The sequence below is a fragment of the Symphalangus syndactylus genome, chromosome 1, assembly GCF_028878055.3.
Source record: "Symphalangus syndactylus isolate Jambi chromosome 1, NHGRI_mSymSyn1-v2.1_pri, whole genome shotgun sequence".
Classification (NCBI taxonomy): domain Eukaryota; kingdom Metazoa; phylum Chordata; class Mammalia; order Primates; family Hylobatidae; genus Symphalangus; species Symphalangus syndactylus.
The window spans coordinates 35,379,996-35,403,556 of NC_072423.2; the positions used below are offsets into that span (position 1 = coordinate 35,379,996).

Sequence of the window (23,561 nt, forward strand, 5' to 3'; positions counted from 1 at the left end):
GAGAAGGCGGGCTCCCAGAGATTAAAAGCACCCAATCAGAGCGCGCCGGCTTCATTCGGAGAGCGGCGTGGGGCGTCGCCGCCGCCGCCGCGCGCGCCGGGGGCTGGTTAAGGCCATGAAACAAAAGAAACCCTGAGAGGGGAGCCGCTGCCACCTCCACCAGCCCGCCCCGCTGCCGTCCCCACCCACCCACCTAGTTACCTACCTCTGCCTCCTTCCCCTGCCCCTCTACCCCGCCCTCTCCGGTCTCCGGGCGGCCCTGGCGCTCCTCGACCCGGGTCCCCAGCCCCGCCGCCTCCCCAGAGGAAAGGTGTTTGCGCGCTGAGCAGGGCCCTGGCCCTGTCCGCCATGGGGCTCGCCGCCTGCCGCGCCTGACCCGGCCGCCGCCGCCGCCGCCGCCATTGACAGCGCGCCGCCGCGATGCCCAGCGGCAGCTCCGCGGCCCTGGCCCTGGCGGCGGCCCCGGCCCCCCTGCCGCAGCCGCCGCCGCCGCCGCCTCTGCCGCCGCCCTCGGGCGGCCCGGAGCTCGAGGGGGACGGGCTCCTGCTGAGGGAGCGCCTGGCCGCGCTAGGCCTCGACGACCCCAGCCCGGCGGAGCCCGGCGCCCCGGCGCTTCGGGCCCCGGCAGCGGCGGCGCAGGGCCAGGCCCGGCGGGCGGCGGGGCTGTCTCCAGAGGAGCGGGCTCCGCCCGGCCGACCCGGGGCCCCGGAGGCGGCCGAGCTGGAGCTGGAAGAGGACGAGGAGGAGGGGGAGGAAGCGGAGCTGGATGGAGACCTGCTGGAGGAGGAGGAGCTGGAGGAAGCAGAGGAGGAGGACCGGTCGTCGCTGCTGCTGCTGTCGCCGCCCGCGGCCACCGCCTCTCAGACCCAGCAGATCCCAGGCGGGTCCCTGGGGTCTGTGCTGCTGCCTGCCGCCAGCTTCGATGCGCGGGAGGCGGCTGCCGCGGCGGCGGCGGCGGCGGCGGGGGTGCTGTACGGAGGGGACGATGCCCAGGGCATGATGGCGGCGATGCTGTCCCACGCCTACGGCCCCGGCGGCTGTGGGGCGGCGGCGGCCGCCCTGAACGGGGAGCAGGCGGCCCTGCTCCGGAGAAAGAGCGTCAACACCACTGAGTGCGTCCCGGTGCCCAGCTCCGAGCACGTCGCCGAGATCGTCGGCCGCCAGGGTGAGTGCAGGGGTGGGGAGGTCCAGCTGGGCATGGTCCCGGGCGTGGGTGGGGAGACAAGAGAAAGGAGCGTGGGACGGAAAAGGCGAACCCGGCGAGGTCCCCACGTCCACCGCGAAGGGGTCTGGGAGGAGCTGAGGGTCGACCAGATGTGAAGATGGGTCACCTTGCGAAAACCCACGCTTTTCCGCCCGTCTTGCCTAGTAAAAAGTGTGAAGTTTCTCGGGCGACCCAGTCTGGTGGTGTTCACGTTACTTGGGCTGTATTCGTGGAACACCAGGCTGGCGTGGCACCAGAAACCTCAGTGAGGTGGTAAAAGGTTGGGCTCGAGGAGTTATGGGTTCGCTGTTGGGTACGGAAAGCTTCGAGATGGCAAGTTTGCGCCGCCGAGTGTCTTCTAAAAGCGTTCAGCCTCCCTTACAAGAACTTGTTCAGATGGAGAAAAGGACAGAAATGGAGGCCTGTAGACAGAGCTCACTGGGGAGGGAAGGGATGTTCAAATGGTCGGTATCACCGCCATCACCTGCCCCTCCGCTGTTGAGAAACTTAGCTTTGGAAAAGCAGCCCAACTCACTGCCGTCTATCTTAACTGTATTCCCCTCTATACGTTTTAACTCTCGGAAAGACACACTGACACATTGGCTGTCTTTTGAAACTGTTCAGTGTGCAGGATGAAGAAAAAATGGACACTAAGGTAATTAAGAAACTTCATCGGTTTATACAGTTTTCAGTTAATTCTCCTCTTCACTTGCCAGCACACCAGTACTGCAGACAGACTCCTCCCACATTGTTCAGACAAAGGACCTATGTCTCAGATTCCAGGAGTAGATTTGTGAAGGTGGGGGAAGGGGATGTCTGGGGTACCTCTGTATCCGACATTTTCAGGAAAGGTCCTAAGTTCTTTATGGTAGCATTTCCCCTTTATGAAAGGGGCAGATGTTACCTGCTGCCACCGCATGACAATGTGGTTTAGCCTGGTTGATGCATGCCTCTTTACTGTTAGGTTGAGAGCATTGTTGGGGTCAAATAAAGAGAGATGATGGCGCTGCCGCTTAAATGATCTCATCTTTCCCAAGTGGTCTAAAGTACACATAAATAAGAGCTCTGTCGAAATGGTGGTTTCACATATCACACTTGGCTTATTTCTTTCCTATCTGTAGGATTTTAATAAAAACTCATCTGAAATCTGGATAAAGGAGATAGCTTATTTCAGACTACCTGATGATTGGCACTTACACTGTTCAACGCTGGGCCTTTCAATTGAAAGGTAGCTTATGCTTGTCGTTCTTCTGGTTAATGAGTTTCAAATACCTGGATTGTTTGGTTTTGGCGATACTTAGAGTAATAATCCAGGAGAAAACTTTTATTTACATGGGATAAAATTACAGCATCTCAATTTGGATCAGAATGAGTTGACCATGCATGTAAGAACACTGAGGAATCGCTATGTACCAAGCTTGTATTTTGCCAGGTTTTGAGTGTGGTATTTGAGTTGATAATGTGAAGTTAATTCAGACTTTGTGCTCTTAAGAAGATAACAGTCTAATAAACAGTAGAATGGCACTAACTATAGTGTATTTAGTGTGATAAAGTCTCAGGTAAGAGAACATCTATCGAGAGGGCCTTGGAAAACGGGTAGAAAGGAGTCTAACAAATGGAGATTGAAAAACTGTGGAGGAACAATGTGAGGAGTGGTGTGGAGGACTAACCTCTAGGTATAATTGCCAAGTAGTGTTGTTTTGATACTTGAGGTCTGCAAAGGGGAGTGGTGGAAAAGGGAGAAGGCAGATGTTCACACCAGAATGTGAAGAAGCCTGAATGTCATATGAAGATGCCACTTCTCAGGACAAGTTGCTTCCGTGCGCTTATAGTAACAGTCTAGGGTAACAAAGGAAAAAAACATCTACGTGCCAGTTTTACTAAGGGACAAGATAACATATTTTATAGATTTAGTTTAATACAAACTTTTGCCCTTCATTATAGTAGACACCCCTTAAAGCACTGCTAAATAGCCCTTACTTGTGTATATTGTTAATCTTTATAGAAATCCATTTTTTAAAAGTGAATTCCAAGTTTTTATTTTGTACCAGCTATTACATGATAGGAAATGAGATAAAGCCTTAGTTTTTCTTTTGAGGGCTGTGCTTCTTTGGTTAATAAGGAAATGTTGAATTTAATTATGTCTTAGATCATGGAGACAAATTGCTGGCTCTTCCATTTAAACTTTGTATTTTCCCAGAGTTGACAATACTGTTAAAAGTATATCATCATCCTCTATCTTAAAAGCAGAAAATCTGGTCCTTTTGCTGTTTTGAACCATACAACTTGTGGATCATTGACCCCTTTGCCACCCCCATGTCCCAGCAGCATAGTAATAAAACCTGTAAAGTATTTGCTCACTCGTATGGAGAATGAAGTTACTTCTAATGTTCACATTCTTTTACAGTATTATATTTCCCCACGGGAGAGAATCTGTCCTAAGTGAGTAAAACAGGGCAAATCATTTCATTTTCTTGTTTGCTTTGAAGGAGCTAAATTTTCATCCTTAAGATTAAATTATTTCTGCCATTTTATGTATTACCTGAAGCCATAATTTTCTGTTTGACATGTCTTAATTGATTTTGGAAATAATTATGTCACAGATGGAGACATTTATGACTTAAGCACAGAGCAGGACAAATGGAATTCTGAGTCACATCGACTAGCAACTCATGTAGATGGCCTCTGAGTTCCAGTGTTTTTCTAAAACACAAACTACCGCTTTTGATACTGATGAAAGTTGGCAGAGTGTTTGACCTCGAATTTATACTCCCCAGTAGCATATGGTCATTTGTAAATGTTAAATTGGCCTTGTTTTTTAAAGCATTGCATCTATTGTGAAACAACAATACTGTAAAATGAAGCCAGGAACTGAAGAGGCTTGTTGATATAATCAAAGAAGTTTTAGAGTATGGACATCAAAAATAAACCTGACAACAGATTTTAAGACCTAATTTTATAAACTTAGAACGTCTTTTAAGTATAGTACCTGCAAGACATATTAACAGTGATTAACAGGTCTAATTTTAGTCAGCAGGTTTTGTTCCAATTTGTACAGTCATTTATATCCATTTAGACTAAAAAGTGAATTAAAATAGAACTGTATATGGGTATTCTTAATACATTATAAATACTAAATGTCATAAATTCAGTTGTTTAGAGACTTGTAACCCAATATTTTATATTACTATTAGGATAAATGTGTATCTTTCATTAGACTTTAATTAATGGTCTATGTGTGTTCTCTAGCCACATAGTCTGGAAAAGTCATCTCTAGCTTCTTTTTATTGTACACCCTGTCCAAAAAAATTTGCATACTCCCAATATCTGGATATTTATGTATGAATAGTAAGTGTGCTTAATATATTACACATTATAAAACATATTCTTTATTAACAATTAATACTTTACACTGTTTCAATTTGTCTTCCCAATTTCTTAGGGTGGAACCACCCTTCAAGCTCTAACACAACTGAAATAAGGTTTATATGTCTGTGACCAGGAGAAAAAGAGAAAGCTTGGTCTTAATGTACATAAATTTTCTCTTCAAGGAGAAACGCATATTTCATGAGAATAAATAGTTTCGGAATGATGCTACAGCACAGTGTCTTTTTCTTTTATGGGGATGAGGGTGCATTGTTGGCCTTCTCTTTGCTTAGTACTATGTTAGGTGCTTCATCAGTGCCGTTTAATCCTGCTAGGTGGTTACTGCCATTTAGAGAGGTAGAAACAGAGGTTCTGAGAGCTAACTTGCTCAAATAGTGGAGTTTGGATTTAGCATAGTTTGACATCAGAAATATTGAAGCATTCTGTTCTGGAAGGTTAGTATTTTGGATTAACTTGTGCCCTAATCGTAGGATACTGAATTTCTAGTATGCATAATTTAAAATATCACTATCCAAATTAGTTTACTTGATAAAATTTTGGTGTCTGTACTACCCATAAGGCACAGTTTTAATTGTAATATAGTTCTGATATGTCTAGCTAAAAATTTACTGTCATTTGTAGTTCAGAAAGTTAATTTGTGTATATATATAGACACTAGCTTTAAAAATTAAATATTACAATTTTTCTAGGCTTTAAAATTTAAATTTCGTTAATAATGGTCTGTATTAGTTCTGGGACCCTTGAGAAGGGTTCAATTATTGTAATTGTTTTTGCAAATGGGTGGGGAATCTACTGCCTTTCTTCCTGCCTTATTCAGCTAATGAACTATTCTGATTCACTAGGGAGGAAATGGGAAATGAAGTGGTAATTCAAGGGTGTATTTTGTACTCCTTGGTTACCAACAACCTGAAAATGATCCAGGGAACGAAGTATTTGTGTTAGTCTGTTAGAGATTTCTATCTAGAAAATTTTCAAACAATGTTTATGGGTTGGAATTCTAGGTGGTTCTTCACAGCATAAGTTTTTAAGGAAAGATAGCATTTAGTTATAAGGTAGTGCTTAATATATTGCTGATTTGGTTTTGAATACTTTTGCCTTAAGCTGATTATAAAAATGTTTTAGTCTATGTATTTTAATATCGTAGCTTATACGACATGTAAAAATACCTGTCGTAGCTACACCAAACTGCCTGTAACAGTCTCTGTTCAGCTGTGGTATATTGGAAAGAGCCAAATCAGAAATAGATATTCCTGTGCCAGTAACTCACTGTGTAATCTTGAACAAGTCACTTAAACTCCCTAGGCTTCAGATTCCTCTTTTGCACCTGGGCATAATCGTATCTACAATTCCTGTAGAGACTCTGGAAGATAAAGAAATCGACATATATGAAACTATAAGTGGTAAGCACATTACTTTTGTTAAGGTAAATCTGAAATTAATTTGGAACCACCATTTAATCATGTCCACCTTTTTTGGCTTTAGCAGATAGTTTCACTCATTATATTCTTCTAATGTAATAGAACTAGAACCAACGGACATCTGAATGCCTTTTAGATACCTGGCACTTCTGTCAAGATGGGCTTGTTATGCTGTGGTTAACAAAGAACTCTGACACCTCAATGTTAAAACAACTATGGTTTATTTCTTGTTCATAGGGGCTCTGCTCATTTTAGTCATTCAGGGACACAGGCCAACAGCAGCCACCATCTCCAGTGTTACTGATCTTCTGTTGTGCCAGAAGATGAAAGACTACAGCATAGCACATACTGGTCTTAAAATGTTAGATCCGGAAGTAATGCTTATCACATCTGCTCATATTTCATTAAAGCAAATAATCTGGCCACACCTAACTTCAAATGGGTGAGAAAGTACATGACAACTATGTGCCCACAAGGAGAGCCATGATGACTACCACAGTACTATTTTATAATTTATAGGATTATAGAATTCTAAACAATGTCATTCCTGCCATGTAGAATTTGTAACCAAACTCAAGATGAAAAAGTAGATAATGTTCATAAGATACTAAAGGAGTGTATTTGCACTTAAAAATAAAAAAGCTTTTTAAGAAGCTCCAAGTAGATCATGGATAATTATGCTTAAATCTCCACTGATATTCAGGTGATCCTTAAGTGATATGTTTTTTATTAAACTGCATTCTTAATGCTTCCCAAGTAGCTTGTATACCATAATTCGTGGGTTTACTTTTAACATTTTCCCCATGCTAACCATTAGTTACTATATAGAGACTTACAAAGATTAAATCTGATATTTAAGCCTTGAAAATAATTTTCGAATGTTAGGATTACCAAACCCAGATATACTAAATTGAATGTATGCATAGTCTAATACTGTTTGAGTAGTTCAAGTCTTTATTCTGTAACTGACTTTGAGAATTTTAAGTTACGCTAACTATAGGACCTCTTCCGTGCCAGTGTTTGAGATGTAAGGACAATTCAAGTGTTTGTTGCGCTTGTCCAGTAAGTACGGACTACAATTCATCATTACATGCAGAGAAGCCTGGTTTGGTCACAAGTAAAGTTCTATCATGGAATAATAAGACTAAGCCTTAAAATAATAAAAGAAAATCCTTTAATGAAAACTGCAGATGTAGTTGAAGGTGAGCATAAATAATTTGGTCTTGAACATGATCGAAGGGGAAGTGGGGAGGGAATGGCTTCAAACAACTAGAAAAGATCTCCCAAAATGGTTACCAGTGTAAAAGTATATATTTGCATTTGGGGCTGACCTTTTTATTATTATTTCCCTTCTCTGTGCCTCCCTTTTCCTTTGCCTTCTCTTCTGCCTTTCTACCAGTGCCGTTTAGTATAATGCAGGAAAGGACATTGAACTTGGAGTTAGAAACCTTGTGTTTTGCCACTTGCTGCCTGTGACCTTGGATAAATCACTTAACCTCTCTGAGCCTGTTTTCTCTTCTGGGAAAAACCTACTTCATCTATTTGTTCTTCCAGGTTTCTCTCTCCCCTTTCCCTCATTTGTTGTAAGGATCAAGTCTGAGAAGATAGCATTAGTAGAAACTGACAGTACAATTGAAAGTACAGAGATGATAAATTATATATCAGATAAGGTAAATTTTTACTGCTAAATTTCTTTTATCCTCTGAACAAATGCTAGTTAAAGCCAAAAAATGTCATTTTAGTAAGTTTTTCCTAGGCTATACCAATAAATTACGTAAATTATATTTTTAAAATTTATAATATGTCTTAAAATTTATTTAAAATCAGAGCTTTGGAAATGTTATTTCCTGGCAAAGAACTAAGCAAGTCTGGAAGAGAACCATTTACAAATGAATCTAATTCCACTGTATGGTACCCAAACAGATAATTCTAAGGTTTCTGTTAACATTCTCTAAAGAGCATGAACATAATTTCAAGCTCCCCAGTTAGGAAAACTTCTGCCTTTCATCTCTAATTTACACCCTCTTCTGGTTTTTTCTTTCAGGTTTACCGAAAGGCCAAATAATAAACGTTTTCATTAAATATTTTTTATTGTCTTATCTAAAATAAGTGAAAAAAGAGGGGTTTTAGATTTAATTTAACGTCTGTTTTTTAAAATACCTTGTACATGCAGAGAATTCTTCTCCACTCCTAAAAATACACTAGAAATATTCTTACTGGGATTTAGGAAAATAAGGCAGCTTGAGAGAACATTGGTTTAGGGGTCACTAGTTTATAACTGGACAATTTTAGGCTTCGGTTTTCCTCATGTCTAAAATGAGATTTAACTAGGTGATCTGTCACAGTTCTTATCTGATTTTTGTGCAAAGAGAGTCCCTAAAATTATGTAAAAGTAAACCAGATTTCATATTACCAGTTAGATAGATTGACTTTGCAAAATCTTCTCAATTTTGCAAAGTTTATAACATGTTTTATCTTTAGGAGTTTCTTTAAATGTTTTTAACTCCCTATAATAATCAGTTCGCTTGTCTTTTAATAACAAACTTGTGTCAGGCTCTGTGCAAAAACTACATGTATCATCTCATTTAATCCATTCTTAATTCCACCAAACAGATAAACAAGTCTATGGAGGTACAAACAACTTACCCAAGGTCTCAAGCTGTTATTGTTTGAGACTTCAACGTGCCTATCTCAGTAAGTGGTAGAACAAGTAGACAAAAATCAGCAAGGATATTGTAGAAGATCTTACTACCGTCACCAACAGTATAAGAAAAGAAAATAGGTCACTATCTGTACGTGAACGTGTATCACTAAATACTTTTAGTGCTTGAAGTTAATACAAGTCAGTGAAGGTAGAACTGAATCTTAGTCATCTTTGCATTCTTAATATTGGTTAAAGTACCTAAAACAAAGTGGAATACTTCCTGTTTATTTTATTGAACTAAATTTTTTTCTTATAAACTTGCCATTTTATTGTTTATATCATTGTACTTTCCATATTGTTTTAATTGGGGTTTTCTTCCCTCTTGCCTTTATTCCCAGCCTTTTTTTTTTTTTTTTTTTTTTTTTGAGACGGGGTCTCATCTCACTCTGTCGCCCAGGCTGAAGTGCAGTACAGCAATCTCAGCTCACTGCAACCTCCACCTCCCAGGCTCAAGTGATCCCCAGTAGCTGGGACGGTAAGTGCACACCACCACGCCTGGCTAGTTTTTTGTATTTTTGGTAGAGACGGGGTTTTACTATGTTGCCCAGGCTGGTCTTGAACTTCTGAGCTGAAGCTGAGCTCAAGCAGTCCACCCGCCTCGGCCTCCCAAAGTGCTGGGATTACAGGCGTAAGTCACCACATCCGGCCAAACAGCTTTTTATGTAAGGACCCAGTCAACCTTTAGTTGTTTGGCACTTTTGTTTGAAGTACAGTAGATGCTACTTGATTGAAGCCATTAAATGTTTATATGAATACTGATAATGAAACTAAAATCACATAAATGAAGGTGTTTGAAGTATTGTCATAGTAATCCCTAAAGTGAAACAAACAATATCCTTCTCTTAAAATAGCTACAAGGAAGCCACTTGAACCCCAGAAAGGAAAGCTATTAGTTTTATATTATGCATTTAGGAATATATTGCATTCTTAAATTATTACTTAAAATGTTGAATTAATGTTGTGTACACAAAACATTCTTACTGGGATTTAGCTGATACTCATCAGTCTTTGAAGATAGAATACTAGAATTGATTAATTGAACTAACGGCAATTCCATATTTACTGTAACACCTTAATACAGTATTTATGTGCTTCTATAAAATGAAAGGAGCTTTTGAATATTCTGTCTAGACTATTCCAAGGGGAAAGGGACCTTATTTTGTATAAAATTATTAATACGACCCCCTCATTCATTCTTATATATCATGAAACATGAGATGATTTAGGGGTTTTTTTGTTTTTGTTTTTTGTTTTTTTTTTTTTTTTGAGACGGAGTTTCGCTCTTGTTGCCCAGGCTGGAGTGCAGTGGTGTGATCTCTGCTGACCGCAACCTCCGCCTCCTGGGTTCAAGCGATTCTCCTGTCTCAGCCTCCCGAAATGATGTGTTTTTAGGGGAAAATAGTGTGATGAAAGGAGTGTGGACTTAAGACAACTTGGGCCGAGCACTTAATAACAGGCATTGTAGTAAGCATTTTTAATACATTATTTCATTTAATCTTTGCAAAAAACAAATGAAGGAAGTATCTTTAATCATAGTTTGCCCTAATGTTGAAACAGCAGGTTCTGAGTCCTGCAGATAGTCACTTTTTTGCTCCTTATATTGTTTCCCTTGAACTGGACCTTAGTGGATTCATACATGATAGCTATAATAATGAGTTGTGCCTGTGTTTGTATTATTATTGAGTTCGTGGAGCCTTTCACACATACAGTTTTATCTTTTCCAAATGGCCATGTTTATTATTGAGATAACTCAGGGAGGAAAAGGAATACTAGGAGGGTTTTCTAGATTATGTAAGGAAATACCTGAGCAGAGATAGAAGAGGAACAAGACATGTTTGGGGGGTGAAGTCTGGGAGAAAGTAGGTTATGGCCACTTAATGTGCAGAAGGGGTGGGGACTTAATTTCAGGCCAAAGAGTTTTATTTTTCTTGAAGGTAAGAAGAGCTACTCAAGATGTTTAACTCCCCTCTCTCTTTACTCTTCAAAACAAAACCTCTTGGGAAATTTTTGAAGAAAAACCCCAAGGACTGCCAAAAGTGAAAAACACATAATGCAGTTGTGATGTTTGCTTGTAAAGGTTTGAGCTTTCTTCAGTCACCTTGTATTTGTAGCTAATGTATGAAATGAATGGAAAACATAATGTGTTTAGTTTCTAGAAAACAAGTTCCTTTTTGCAAAATCTACAACACAAGTACTTGATGTTCATAACAGTGGTCATACATAGCCCCAGCCTTCTGTCCTTCGTTCTCAGCATTTTTCGGTTCATTATTGTGATAGGCTTTGTGGTGAGTCCCCCGTCTTGTCTCTTTTGCATCTTTTATGCACCCACTAGTCTTAACATGCATATCTGATTATGTTACCTTCTATCTCCAGTTTTTTTCTACTATATGATAAAGTCGAAATTCCCCTGCCTGACATCAAAGACTTCTGTCTCCCCATCCAGCTTTATCCCTGACATTTTATCCTCCAGTGACTTGAAGCTCTCACACTACTGAACCCAGTTGTCTGTGCCATCCTGTACTCTTAATTCCTTGCTTTTGCACTTGCAGTTCCTCTGCTCTCCTTCCCATCTGGCAAAACCATTTTCTTAAAGCCTCAGTTCAAATGCCTTTAAAGCTTTCTTTTATTTACTGTAATTAGTAAAGTCATCTCCTTTTGTATGTACCTACTGCATTGTAGGTACCTTCAAGCCAGTTACTGTATTCAGTGTTGCTTTACTCTTTTCCCTCTAGACTAAGCTTGAGAGCAGAAATGATGGTGGTTCATTTATACCACCTGGAAGTAGCACTAGCCTCTTTATAGGGAATTTAACATGTGAATGGGTAGGTTCAGGCATTAGGCTGCACTTTATCTCACAATTGATAAAATGCTCTTAGAGTTCACCCAAGCAGTGATTTTGCTGGGAATGCCTAGGATAAGTGGAAGCCACTTTTACTGTGTATCACGTACCAAACCACTAATCTCCCAACATAAACATAATCTCCTAGTAAAAGCCATTGTAAACACTTGGCTTATATATTTTCTCCCTATTTGATATTTTTATTTTAATATTATTTGTTTATTATAGAGAGGGGGTCTCACTATGTTGCCCAGGCTGGTCTCGAACTTCTGGCCTGAAGCAGTCCTCCCACCTCTGCCTACCAAAGTGTTGGGATTACAGACATGAGCCACCACACCCAGCCCTTACTTGATTTTTAGATTTATCCCTTCACCTATTCCAATGCCCGTGATTCCCCAAACCTTCCCTGACCCTACCTTATGTCTATTCACTGCCCTGGCCTTTGGGTGACTATTCCTGAATTGAGATTTAAAAGTTAGGTACTTGGAAGAAAAGGAAAATAATTGAAGGAAAGGAGAAAGGTAATGTCATAGGCAGAGTCATCCTACCCACCCAAAGAAGTCCTTATCTGAATTCCCCAGGAACTCTGAATATGTCACCTCATTTGGCAAAAGGGATGTTGCAAGTGTTTATGCAGATGCGATTGAGGGTATGGACCTTGCTTTGGGGAGCTTGAGATCATCTGGATGATCACCTGGGTATAATTATATGAGACCCTAAAAGCAGAAAACCTTTCCCAGTTGGGTCTGAGATCTGAGAAAGAAGATTTGAAGCATGAGAGGGACTCAGCCTCCATTGCTCGCTCTGAAGATGAAAGGAGTCACAAGCCAGGGAGTGTAGGTGGCCTCTAGAAGCTGGGAATGACCCTCAGCTGACAGCCAGCAAGGACACTCAGTCCTTTCACTGCAAGCAATCAAATTCTGCCAACAACCTGCATGTGCAAGGAACTGGATCCCTCAAGCTTCTTGCAAGGAACATAGCCCTTGCAAACACCTTGATTTTAGCCCTGTTGAGACCAATATCAGATGTCTGACCCACTAAACTGTAAAATAACAAATATATGTAAAAACAATAAACTTATGTCATTAAAGCCACTGTGGTAACTTGTTAAGGCAGCATTAGGAAACTAAAGCAGGTAATAGGGAATTAAAGGACAGAAATATTTTTGGACTTTAATTGAACTATTGGCAATTCCATATTTACGGTAACACCTTAATACAGTATTTAATGTTGAAAGCTGCTTCTTAATTTTTTTTTTCTTTTCTATGAGTCAGGGTCTCGCTCTGTTGCCCAGGCTTGAATACAGTGGCACGATCTCAGCTCTCTGCAGCCTCAACATCCTAGGCTTAGGTGATCCAACCTCAGCCTCCCAAGTAGCTAGGACCACAGGTGTGCACCACCACGCCCAGATAGTTTTTTATATTTTTTGTAGAGATGGGGTTTTGCCATGTTGCCCAGGCTGGTTTCAAACTCCTGAACTCAAGTGATCCTCCCGCCTCAGCTCCCCAAAGCGTTGAGATTACGGGCTTGAGGCATCACGCACAGCCAAAAGCTACTTCTTACAATAATTCTTGAGAGACTTCCAGAATGTCTTTTAGGGTATTGAATAAGAATGTAATATATCTAACATGTTAGTCTCTCCTCTCTTGGGGCAGTGACTGTGGAGTTTTTAAGGGCTCTGAGAATCTTTAGTAGTTTTTATTATTTTGTAACAGTTACTGCTAATTTAGCAGCTTACAACAACACAAATTTATTATCTCCATTTCTGTAGGTCAGAAGTCTAGGCATGGTGTGTCTGTTCAGGGTCTCACTGTGTTCAAATCAAGGTATTGGGCAGGACTGCAGTGCTTATCTGTGGCTCATGTCCTCACCCAAGCTTGCTGGTTGTTGATAAAAATTCATTTTGAGCAGGGGGTGGGAGGTGGGTGTTGCAGGATGATGACCTCCACCTCCATTTTCCTTCTAGCTCACAGCTCCTAGAAGACACCTGAAGTTCCTTGCCTTAGGGTCACCATAGGCAATTTACAACATACATTGTTTGCTTTCTTCTTCCAGGTTAGCCAGAGCACATATCTCTGACTTCTCTTTTGAGTCATGCTAGGAAAAAAAAATTTTTTTTTTTAAGAGACAGGGTCTCACTCTGTTGCCCAGACTGGAGTGCATTGGTGTGATCATAACCCACTGCAGCCATGACCTCCTGGACACAAGCAATTCTTCACCTTATTAGCCTCCCACGTAGCTAGGGCTCCAGGGACACACCACCATACGGGGCTAATTTTTTGTTTGTTTGTTTTGTTTTGTTTTTTTGTAGAAACAGCATCCTGCTATGTTGCTCAGCCTGGTCATGAACTTCTGGCTTCAAGCAGTCCTCTGGCCTCAGCCTCCAAAGTGCTAGGATTACAGGCATGAGCCACAACAATCAGCCAAAACCTCTGCTTTTAAAAAAACTTATGATTAGGTCAGGCCCACTCAGATAATCTGGATAATTTTATTATTTTAAGGTGAACTGATTTGGATTGTAATTATATTTGCAAAGTCCCTTCACAGGGGCCACCTAGGTTAGTGTTTGGTTAACTGAAAGTATGTGTACATACTAGGCCCAGGAATCTTGAGGAGCCGTCTTAGGATTCTGCCTATCATACTGTCTACCATAGCTTTTTAAAGGATTTAGTGGTGAATGATGAACAGCTCCATGGACTTTCATTTTCTGCTTAATTGTACACTACTGGTGACCTAAATGTTAACTCAATTCTTTATCACATGGTGCTTTTTCTGTTGGGAAGTGGGAACAAATGGTATGGATAGGCCATGTGGTCTTTTTGCTACCATCTAAATGAATTGTGGTTTAAAAACAAAAACAAAACTTGAAAAATCCTGCTCTAAGTATCCAAGATATGTTGCTGGTGGCTAGAAAATAAATAATGGGTTTTTAAAAATTCAGTGTTACAAATATGTCTGAGCTCTCTGGCCTCCACAAGCTACTTTAGGTGACCATAGAGCAGAACTATAGTGTTACCATTTTCAACTGTATGGAAATTTCATCTGTAAAGTCCGATCTTAAACCCAGGTTTTCTCAATAATGCCACACTCCCTCCTTTTCACTATCACTGTACTGGTTCTTAGTTGTAAGTACATCATTTCACATGTGTTATGGAACTAGAAAGTGGCCTTAAAGGTGATGTTGTCTAGTGGTTTTAAACTTTTCTGACAGGAAAAAGAACATTTTATATTGCAGCCCATTATATATTTCACTGAAACATTTGGAACATATTGAGTTCTTTTTTTAAATGCTGACTGCACCTACTGAATTGATACTGCAACCCAAGGTTTGAAAAACACTGAAGATTACCTTCGTTTTAATTTCTTTTCTTTCAACCCCTCTCCCAGCAACAGAGGACCTCCCCGTCTTAATTTCTAAGGCTAGGAAAAGCTCTCTTTATTTACCCTGGAGAAGCAAGGCAGAATCCTTTGCTGTATCGGGGAGTAAGAGGACCAGAGTTCTAGCTGCAGCTAAAGGGTTTTAAGGTGAAACACAGCCCCAGCAACAGTGATGTAGGAAAGGAAAATGGGTTCCTACACCAGTGAGGTAAGTTGGAGACTCTTTTTTTAGGGAATTTACTTCCAAATCAAGATAAAATTAGTTCTTGACCTCTAAACAGTCTAGACTTCGGCCCGTTGATTACCTTGAATACAGCTTGCCATATGTGGATTTTTATCTGTAGCTATAAGAAGTGTAGTCCTCACATTTTTAAATTTCAAAACTTTGTTCAACTTTGAGGCTATGAAATCATTTACCCTGCTGTTTGTACAGTAGTCTCCCTTTATCCAACAGGGATGCCTTCCCAAGACCTTAAGTGGATGCTTGAAACCACAGAGTACCAAACCCTATATATACGTACTATGTTTTTTCCTATATGTATACACCTGTGATAACGTTTGATTTATAAACAAGACAGAGTAAGAGATTAACAATAATAAAATAGAACACTTATAACAATATACTGTAATAAAAGTTGGTGAATGTGGTCTTACTCAACTCTCAAATATCTTTTTATACTGTACTATACCCACCTGCATTTGGACTATGGTTGACTGAAAGGAGCTGAAATGATAGAAAGTGAAACTGCAGATAAGGGAGGGGGCTACTGTAATTTAAAATAATATCAGTAGTACTAACCAAAAGTCTAATCAATATGCTAAGACTAGCAAAGTGTATCATTTCTGTATATTTAATTTGTTTTTCTTTTCTAACTTAATCATATTTATTTGAAAAAGTAATGTGTATGTATGACTCAAAATTTATTAAAAAAATAAATAAATAAGAATATACAGTGAAAACTGCCTCCCTCCTTCCCTGTCCCCCTAGGTCAACCAGTTTTATGAGTGTATAGCATTCCATTATATAGCTGTACCAGCCTCATGCTAATTCAAACAATAATTATAAAATACAGAAGTTAGTTTGCACTTGTGCACATATTTCTGCAGGATCAATTCTATTAGAAGATTGTAGAAGCGTAAGAATATATGGGCTTATAACTGTGATAGCTCTTAGTGGGCAGTTTATACTCTCACAGCTAAATATGAGAGTTCTTTTCCCCACTCCTACTAGCATTGTTATAAGGTTTTTGTTATTTGACAATCTTATAGGTAGAAAATAATTGGTCAGTTCCCATGAAAATGGGAATTTCCATCTTCAGAGCCATTTATATATTTACTTTGATGTTAGCTGTTTCTTTCACCCTTTTATTGGGTTTTTGTTGTTTTGATTTGTAGGAGAGAGGTGTGTGTGCATGCGTGTGTGTGTGTGTGTTTATGTGTGTGTAAGAAAGTGAGAAATTAGCCATTTCTAATAATGTTATAAATATTTGAGGTTTTTTTACTTTGTTTTTGGTGACTTGTGCCATGTAGTAACTTAAAAAATACAGGCTAATATATCACAATACAGCTTCTGAATTTTATGTCACTCTGAGATTATAAATTCTATTATTTTTAAAAATATCTTTGAGTTTTCAAATAAAAACTCAATTTAAAGTACTCAAAAAAGCTCATACCTTCGTCACCTGCAAAATTACAAAACAAGATTGTTTTTTCTCCTTTAGTTTGTGTCACCTTTTAAAAACTATCTATTCGAGTAGTCCCCAACATTAGAATGTATTTGTAGTTGAGAAATCATTTACAATCAAATTAGTTGTTTGGAACTCAGAATATGTGTTCCTGTAGAAACAATGTTATGATTGGTGAGCTTCCCTATAATCCCTAATCTGAGTTTAGGATACTATAATCAAAAGATTTAGGGAAGTGAAGAAATAGTTCCCTCTATCTTTATTGGCAGTGGCTTAAACAGGGTTGGCGGCCAGGCACGATGGCTCACACCTGTAATCCCAGCACTTTGGGAGGCCAAGGCAGGTGGATCACCTGAGGTCAGGAGTTTGAGACCAGCCTGGCCAACATGGTGAAAACCCGTCTCTACTAAAAATATATTTTAAAAATTACCCGGGTGTGGTGGTGGGTGCCTGTAATCCCAGCTACTCGGGAGGCTGAGGCAGGAGAATTGCTTGAACCCAGGAGATGGAAGTTGCAGTGAGCCGATAATGGTGCCACTGCACTTCAGCCTGGGCGACAGAGTGAGACTCCATCTCAAAAAACAACAACAAAAAAAAAACCAGGGTTGGCTTTGCTGTCTTCCTTTTACTTTTTACCCTGATCTGCAAAACCTAATAAACACATGACCCTTTTGGGTATAGACCAGGCCTGTCTTTCTCCCCCGTCTCAAGAGTGGCCCATGCTCAAACCATTTGTCTTCTCTGTACCCAATGAACCATACATTAAACACCTATTTATTAATACCAACCATAGGCTAGATAGTGTTCTGTGGACCCTCAAGCATATTTCCTCAGTTAATAATATACCTATTAGGTATTTAACAGAAAATATTCTACTAAGGGTGTGACTGACAGTTGCTTATAGTATCAAAAGTGTTTGATTAAGGGATTTTTACATAGTTTTCTTTTTTCTCTTTTATTTCTGTTTTCCTTTTTTTTCTTTTATTTATTTTCAGTTTTCTAATGGTCAATATTAGTAAGGGATGAAAGGGACCAACCCTAGACCCTTAGACTAATTCTCCCTTTGTCCTTAATGCAATTTGCCCAGTGTTTTTCTGCAGAATATTGTCTGTCTCTTGTTAGGAATGTAATTGTGGCTGACTGCCTTCTTGCCACCTTGTCAAGTTGTAGCCCACTGTCAACTTACATATCCAAATAATAACTCCCCTGAGTATAGAGTATGACCAGTTCTGTGTTTATACACCCCTTTCAGAATTTCTTAAGCATCAATAGAAAGTGATCTCAATTCTGCACACCAAACCACACCTGCTGCGCTGAATGAGGGAATCTCCTGGACATTTAGCCTGTATAAATGATAAGTAGATGCAGAAGTTTCGTTGTACTCTCTGGTCTTCTAACTGATTTTCCCCTATTGTAGAACAAAAGCACGTACAGGCTGAACACTTCTAATCTGAAAATTTGAAATCCTAAATGCTCAAAAAGCCTCCGATTTTGTTTTAGAGCTCCAAAATCTGAGGCTTTTTGAGCACCAGCATATAATGCTCAAAGAAAATACTCACTGGAGCATTTCGGATTTTCAGATTAGGGATGCTCAGCTGGCAGGTATAATGCAAATACTCCAAAATCTCAAACATTCCTGGTCCCATGTGTTTTTGGATAGGAGATAACTCAACCTGTGTAGTCAACACCTAGTGGCTTGGGAATGCTTTGGAAGGGCAAACAAACAAGTTCCACTTTGTGCAAAAAAGTGATCAGGTCATGTGCTTTATTAGAAAGCATTGGCCAGGTGCGGTGGCTCACGCCTGTAATCCAGCACTTTGGGAGGCTGAGGCAGGCGGATTACGAGGTCAGGAGTTCAAGACCAGCCTGACCAACGTGGTGAAACCCCATCTCTACTAAAAATACAAAAAACTATCCGGGTGTGGTGGTGCACGCCTGTAGTCCCAGCTACTTGGGTGGCTGGGGCAGGAGAATCGCTGGAACCCGGGAGGTAGAGGTTGCAGTCAGCCGAGATCGCATCACTGCACTCCAGCCTGGGTGACAGAGTGAGACTCTGTCTCAAAAAAAAAAAGCATCATCTGACTAAAGTGATATAGGAATATTAATTTATTGAGGACAAAAAAGGAAGGGAACATTTAAGAAAAAGACATGCTCAGATTGTGACACTTAAGTAGCACCTAGCTTCTTTTTTTGTTTGTTTGTTTTGAGATGGAGTTTCACTCGTTGCCCAGGCTGGAGTGCAGTGGGACAATCTCAGCTCACTGCACCCTGCGTCCCCCGGGTTCGAGCAATTCTTCTGCCTCAGCCTCCCAAGGAGCTGGGATTACAGGCGTGCACCACCACGCCCAGCTAATTTTTGTGTATTTAGTAAAGATGGGGTTTCACCATGTTCACCATGTTGGTCAGCCTGGTCTTGAACTCCTGACCTCAGGTTATCCACCTGTCTCAGCCTCCCAAAGTGCTTGGATTACAGCACCTAGCTTCTTTATTTTGACAAACTAAGAATAGTATGATATATTCATGAGAACACATCTATCCTGGCAAGCTCAAGTTAGGGTCTTTGAAAAGTATAACCCCAGAGTTTTATTCCTTGGTTGTGTACTTGACATTTTAAGTTATAGTTTGAAGCCCTCTAATCTTAATATAGTTGGCACTAGTAATCTGTGATTACTCAAAAAAAAAAAAGTTGGTTAAAGTGGAGAATTATGTAAAGTTATACATACGTGTCTTAGATGTTTTATTTTAACTTAAATATACTTAGGATTTGGGTTCACGGCCTTTTATTTGAAATTGTGTCTGTCAATCAGAGGAGTCCTTGAATAAAACCACACCCAGCACCCACATTCCATACAATCTGCAGTATCTGTTAATTTTAAATGGAGCAGGACTTTACAGTGATTACAAAATCATTCTATATTACTTTTTTTTTGTCCCAGCCCTTTACAGCTATCTCACCTATTCATAATTCAATAGCAGCTTTTCTCTTTAAGATACTCATCTTTTTTGCATTCATGTTTCACTAGTTTATGCAGTAATTTAGATAATTTAGTTACTAGCGTGAGTACACCTACCGCAAACAACATGGGAATAAACAAAACTGAATCATAGCAGACCTAGAATTTAATTGGTGGGAGCAGAAGTGAGATGACCTACTAGCCATGAGCACGGTGTTTTTGTCATCAATTGAGTTTTACAGAGGAAAGAGTAATGTTAAGTTAAAGTGATCAGATAATTAGGTGGAAGTCAGTTTAAGAACTTCTGTCAGATAATTGTGAAAATTGAGGTTCTTGAACTAGCAAAAAGACCATAGATTTTAAGTCAAACTAGGTTTACTTCTGGCTCTGCCACTTCCTAGCTATGTGAAAAACTCTAAAACTTAGCCGTAACCAGATATTTAGCTTAAAAGGTGCATTCTGTGATTTGTCTTTATATATATCATTGAAGTAGATGTTGATTCTTATGTTTTCTTTCTAACAGGTTGTAAAATTAAAGCACTGAGAGCCAAGACAAACACGTATATCAAGACTCCTGTTCGTGGTGAAGAGCCCATTTTTGTTGTCACTGGAAGGAAAGAAGATGTTGCCATGGCCAAAAGAGAGATCCTCTCAGCTGCAGAGCACTTCTCCATGATTCGTGCATCTCGAAACAAAAATGGGCCTGCCCTGGGAGGATTATCATGTAGTCCTAATCTGCCTGGTCAAACCACCGTCCAAGTCAGGGTCCCTTATCGTGTGGTAGGATTAGTGGTTGGACCCAAAGGAGCAACTATTAAAAGAATTCAGCAGCAGACCCACACCTACATAGTAACTCCGAGCAGAGATAAGGAACCTGTCTTTGAAGTGACAGGGATGCCTGAAAATGTTGACCGAGCACGGGAAGAAATAGAAATGCATATTGCCATGCGTACAGGAAACTATATAGAGCTCAATGAAGAGAATGATTTCCATTACAATGGTACCGACGTAAGCTTTGAAGGTGGCACTCTTGGCTCTGCGTGGCTGTCCTCCAATCCTGTTCCTCCTAGCCGCGCAAGAATGATATCCAATTATCGAAATGATAGTTCCAGTTCTCTAGGAAGTGGCTCCACAGATTCCTACTTTGGAAGCAATAGGCTGGCTGACTTTAGTCCAACAAGCCCATTTAGCACAGGAAACTTCTGGTTTGGAGATACACTACCATCTGTAGGCTCAGAAGACCTAGCAGTTGACTCTCCTGCCTTTGACTCTTTACCAACATCTGCTCAAACTATCTGGACTCCATTTGAACCAGTTAACCCACTCTCTGGTTTTGGGAGTGATCCTTCTGGTAACATGAAGACTCAGCGCAGAGGAAGTCAGCCATCTACTCCTCGTCTGTCTCCTACATTTCCTGAGAGCATAGAACACCCACTTGCTCGGAGGGTTAGGAGCGACCCACCTAGTACAGGCAACCATGTTGGCCTTCCAATATATATCCCTGCTTTTTCTAATGGTACCAATAGTTACTCCTCTTCCAATGGTGGTTCCACCTCTAGCTCACCTCCAGAATCAAGACGAAAGCACGACTGTGTGATTTGCTTTGAGAATGAGGTTATTGCTGCCCTAGTTCCATGTGGCCACAACCTCTTCTGCATGGAATGTGCCAACAAGATCTGTGAAAAGAGAACGCCATCATGTCCAGTTTGCCAGACAGCTGTTACTCAGGCAATCCAAATTCACTCTTAACTATATATATATACATAAATACTATATCTATATGGACTCGTAAAGGCATGGGTATAATGGTACCCCCCAGTAAACTTCCTAATGATTTCTTATGACTGTTATCAGGCTTTATTGGGATTAGACTAAAGTTGTTAGTAAACTTATAAAAGGCTGCTATGGTAACACTAAACCTAAGTGGTCTCTTGTCTATTAGTTTGGTTTGAATTATTAGTACTATCCTGTAGACCCAGAGACATAGCTTATATAAGAATTGCTAAAGCTGAAGTTCAACTTGGCTGAGTGAAGATAATCATAGGTTTTGTGAGCCTGTGAGAAAAGTGTATACGTCTAAGATTTCAAAACAATGGGTCCCAAAGCCTAACCACTTAAGAGTTTATGGAGGGTACTTGGCATTACAGACGATTCATACACTTCCAGTGCTGCCTTCTTTACACTGCCAGTTTTGACAAAACAGGTTTGTTTGTTTTTTATTTTACAACAACATATGCCTAATTCTGCAGGATTGCAAATAACTTTTTAATGCATTGTGATTACTTATTGGTAATAGGGCTGATGGCAGTTTACTAGATCACTGGTTATAATTTGGGACAAAAACTGCTACATCGACTTTCATCTCGCCCAGAGTGCTCAAGGCTGGTATGATCAGTGGATCAGGAATGCAGTTGTGAATTCCTGCCCATTGCCTCTCTTGGTGAATGTGGAAATGGCCACCTGGGTTTTCCCATATCAGGAAGGGCTTTGGGGTGGCACCTATATTGGCTAATAATTGAGGATGCAAACATTCCATTCGTTAGTGTGATCAAGCTGTTAATTTTTAGACTATAGATCAAAATGTGAAACATTTTATGTTCAATCCATATTTGTCTTGCACATTATAAATATATTTTTATTTTTTAGTAATTTAGGGGAGGGAGGAGGGAGAAAGGGATAATGATGCCCTTGGCATAATTCACAAAAGCAGCTGTGACAACCTCCAATCAGTTTACTTCATTTCAAAACTATTTCCGATCACAAGGAAAGATTTTTAAAATACACTCGTACATTTCACCTGTGGATGTCTATAACTTCATCCTCAGTATGTTCCCAAATCTGTGCTGGCATTGAAAGGACAAAACATTATACTGGTGGATTTTTCTACTAATTATTTTTTGAAGCATTATTTTCCCAACACAAAAGAGCTTTTTTCTCGGTATAATGAAAATTGAAATCCTATGTGTATTCAATAGTAAATAGACAAATTTTATTTTTTATTTCCACTTGAAGAGTTACATTTCGTATAAAAGTTTACAAATAACGGTTTTTATTTTGATTTTTTCAGTATAAAAAAAGTTGCCTTGATGGCATATTATGATGTAATGCTAATTGCTTGTAGGATAGTAAATGGTCAGTATTGAAACCTAATCTCTAGCTGCCGTCTTGTAGATATGAACGAATGTTCACCAAGCATGTATTTTGTATTTTGTTGCATTGTACACTGCAACTGATAAGCCAAGGAATCGACATATATTAGGTGCGTGTACTGTTTCTAAAAACCACAAACTAAGAATGATAAATTATCAATATAGTTTAGTATTTGCTAATTTTACTACACTCTTTTGTTATGTATATGTAGGGAAGTCATAGGGATTATAAATTCAATTTGAGTAAAATTTAAAACCATATATTTTATGATAAAGGGCCTTTAACTTAAGATGGCCAAAGCACTGATATTATATATTTGCTGTAAAGAGAATTATAAGAGTTTTATTTTTCTGATATTAAAAGTTACTTAATAAAGACTTGTTTCCATTAACTTGAATGTATTCTCCTTGGTGTTTTTCATATAATCATCAGTTTATACTAGAAGATTAGTTAACAGAATTGAAAATTTTCTTTTATAGACTCCCTGTTCCCGACCAGCTATCTGTGCTCACTCTTGTAGTTATTTTGTGTGTGTGTGGTTTTGAATGTGTCGCTTATGTTCCTGTCCAAGTTTAGTTTTTTCTTTAAATGAGTGTTACATTACAGTAAACTGGAAATTTGGCTGGTTCTAGATTTAGTTGCATATTTGTGTAGTTGACCACAAACCACTACTGATCTAATTGTAAATAGTAAATGACTTTTTATACATTGTTACTTGAAATCCTGAATTCAACTTAAATTCTACTTGGTTTGCATCCTTTGTTTATGGATTTTTGTCTTTTTATCACCAAATCTGTAAAACAAGAAGTTCTTTTCTAATACAGAAGCACCAGTTTACCTTT

The 23,561-nt window shown here is 39.9% G+C and overlaps 1 protein-coding gene across 1 annotated transcript; it reads left to right on the forward strand.

Annotated features, from left to right (window-relative positions):
- On the forward strand, nt 1-23,116 carry MEX3C (mex-3 RNA binding family member C). Its single transcript, XM_055298863.2, has 2 exons — nt 1-1,165; nt 20,093-23,116. The coding sequence occupies exons 1-2, from the start codon at nt 421-423 to the stop codon at nt 21,316-21,318; spliced, it is 1,971 nt and encodes a 656-aa protein (XP_055154838.2). The 5' UTR covers nt 1-420; the 3' UTR covers nt 21,319-23,116.
- Nucleotides 23,117-23,561: the final 445 nt, after the last annotated feature.

Bases quoted from the DNA above. Each gene is read 5' to 3' on its own strand.
- MEX3C (XM_055298863.2), top strand. From the start codon at position 421: ATGCCCAGCGGCAGCTCCGCGGCCCTGGCCCTGGCGGCGGCCCCGGCC. The intron at 1,166-20,092 runs GTGAGTGCAGGG...TCTTTCTAACAG, and splicing joins CGAGATCGTCGGCCGCCAGG to GTTGTAAAATTAAAGCACTG.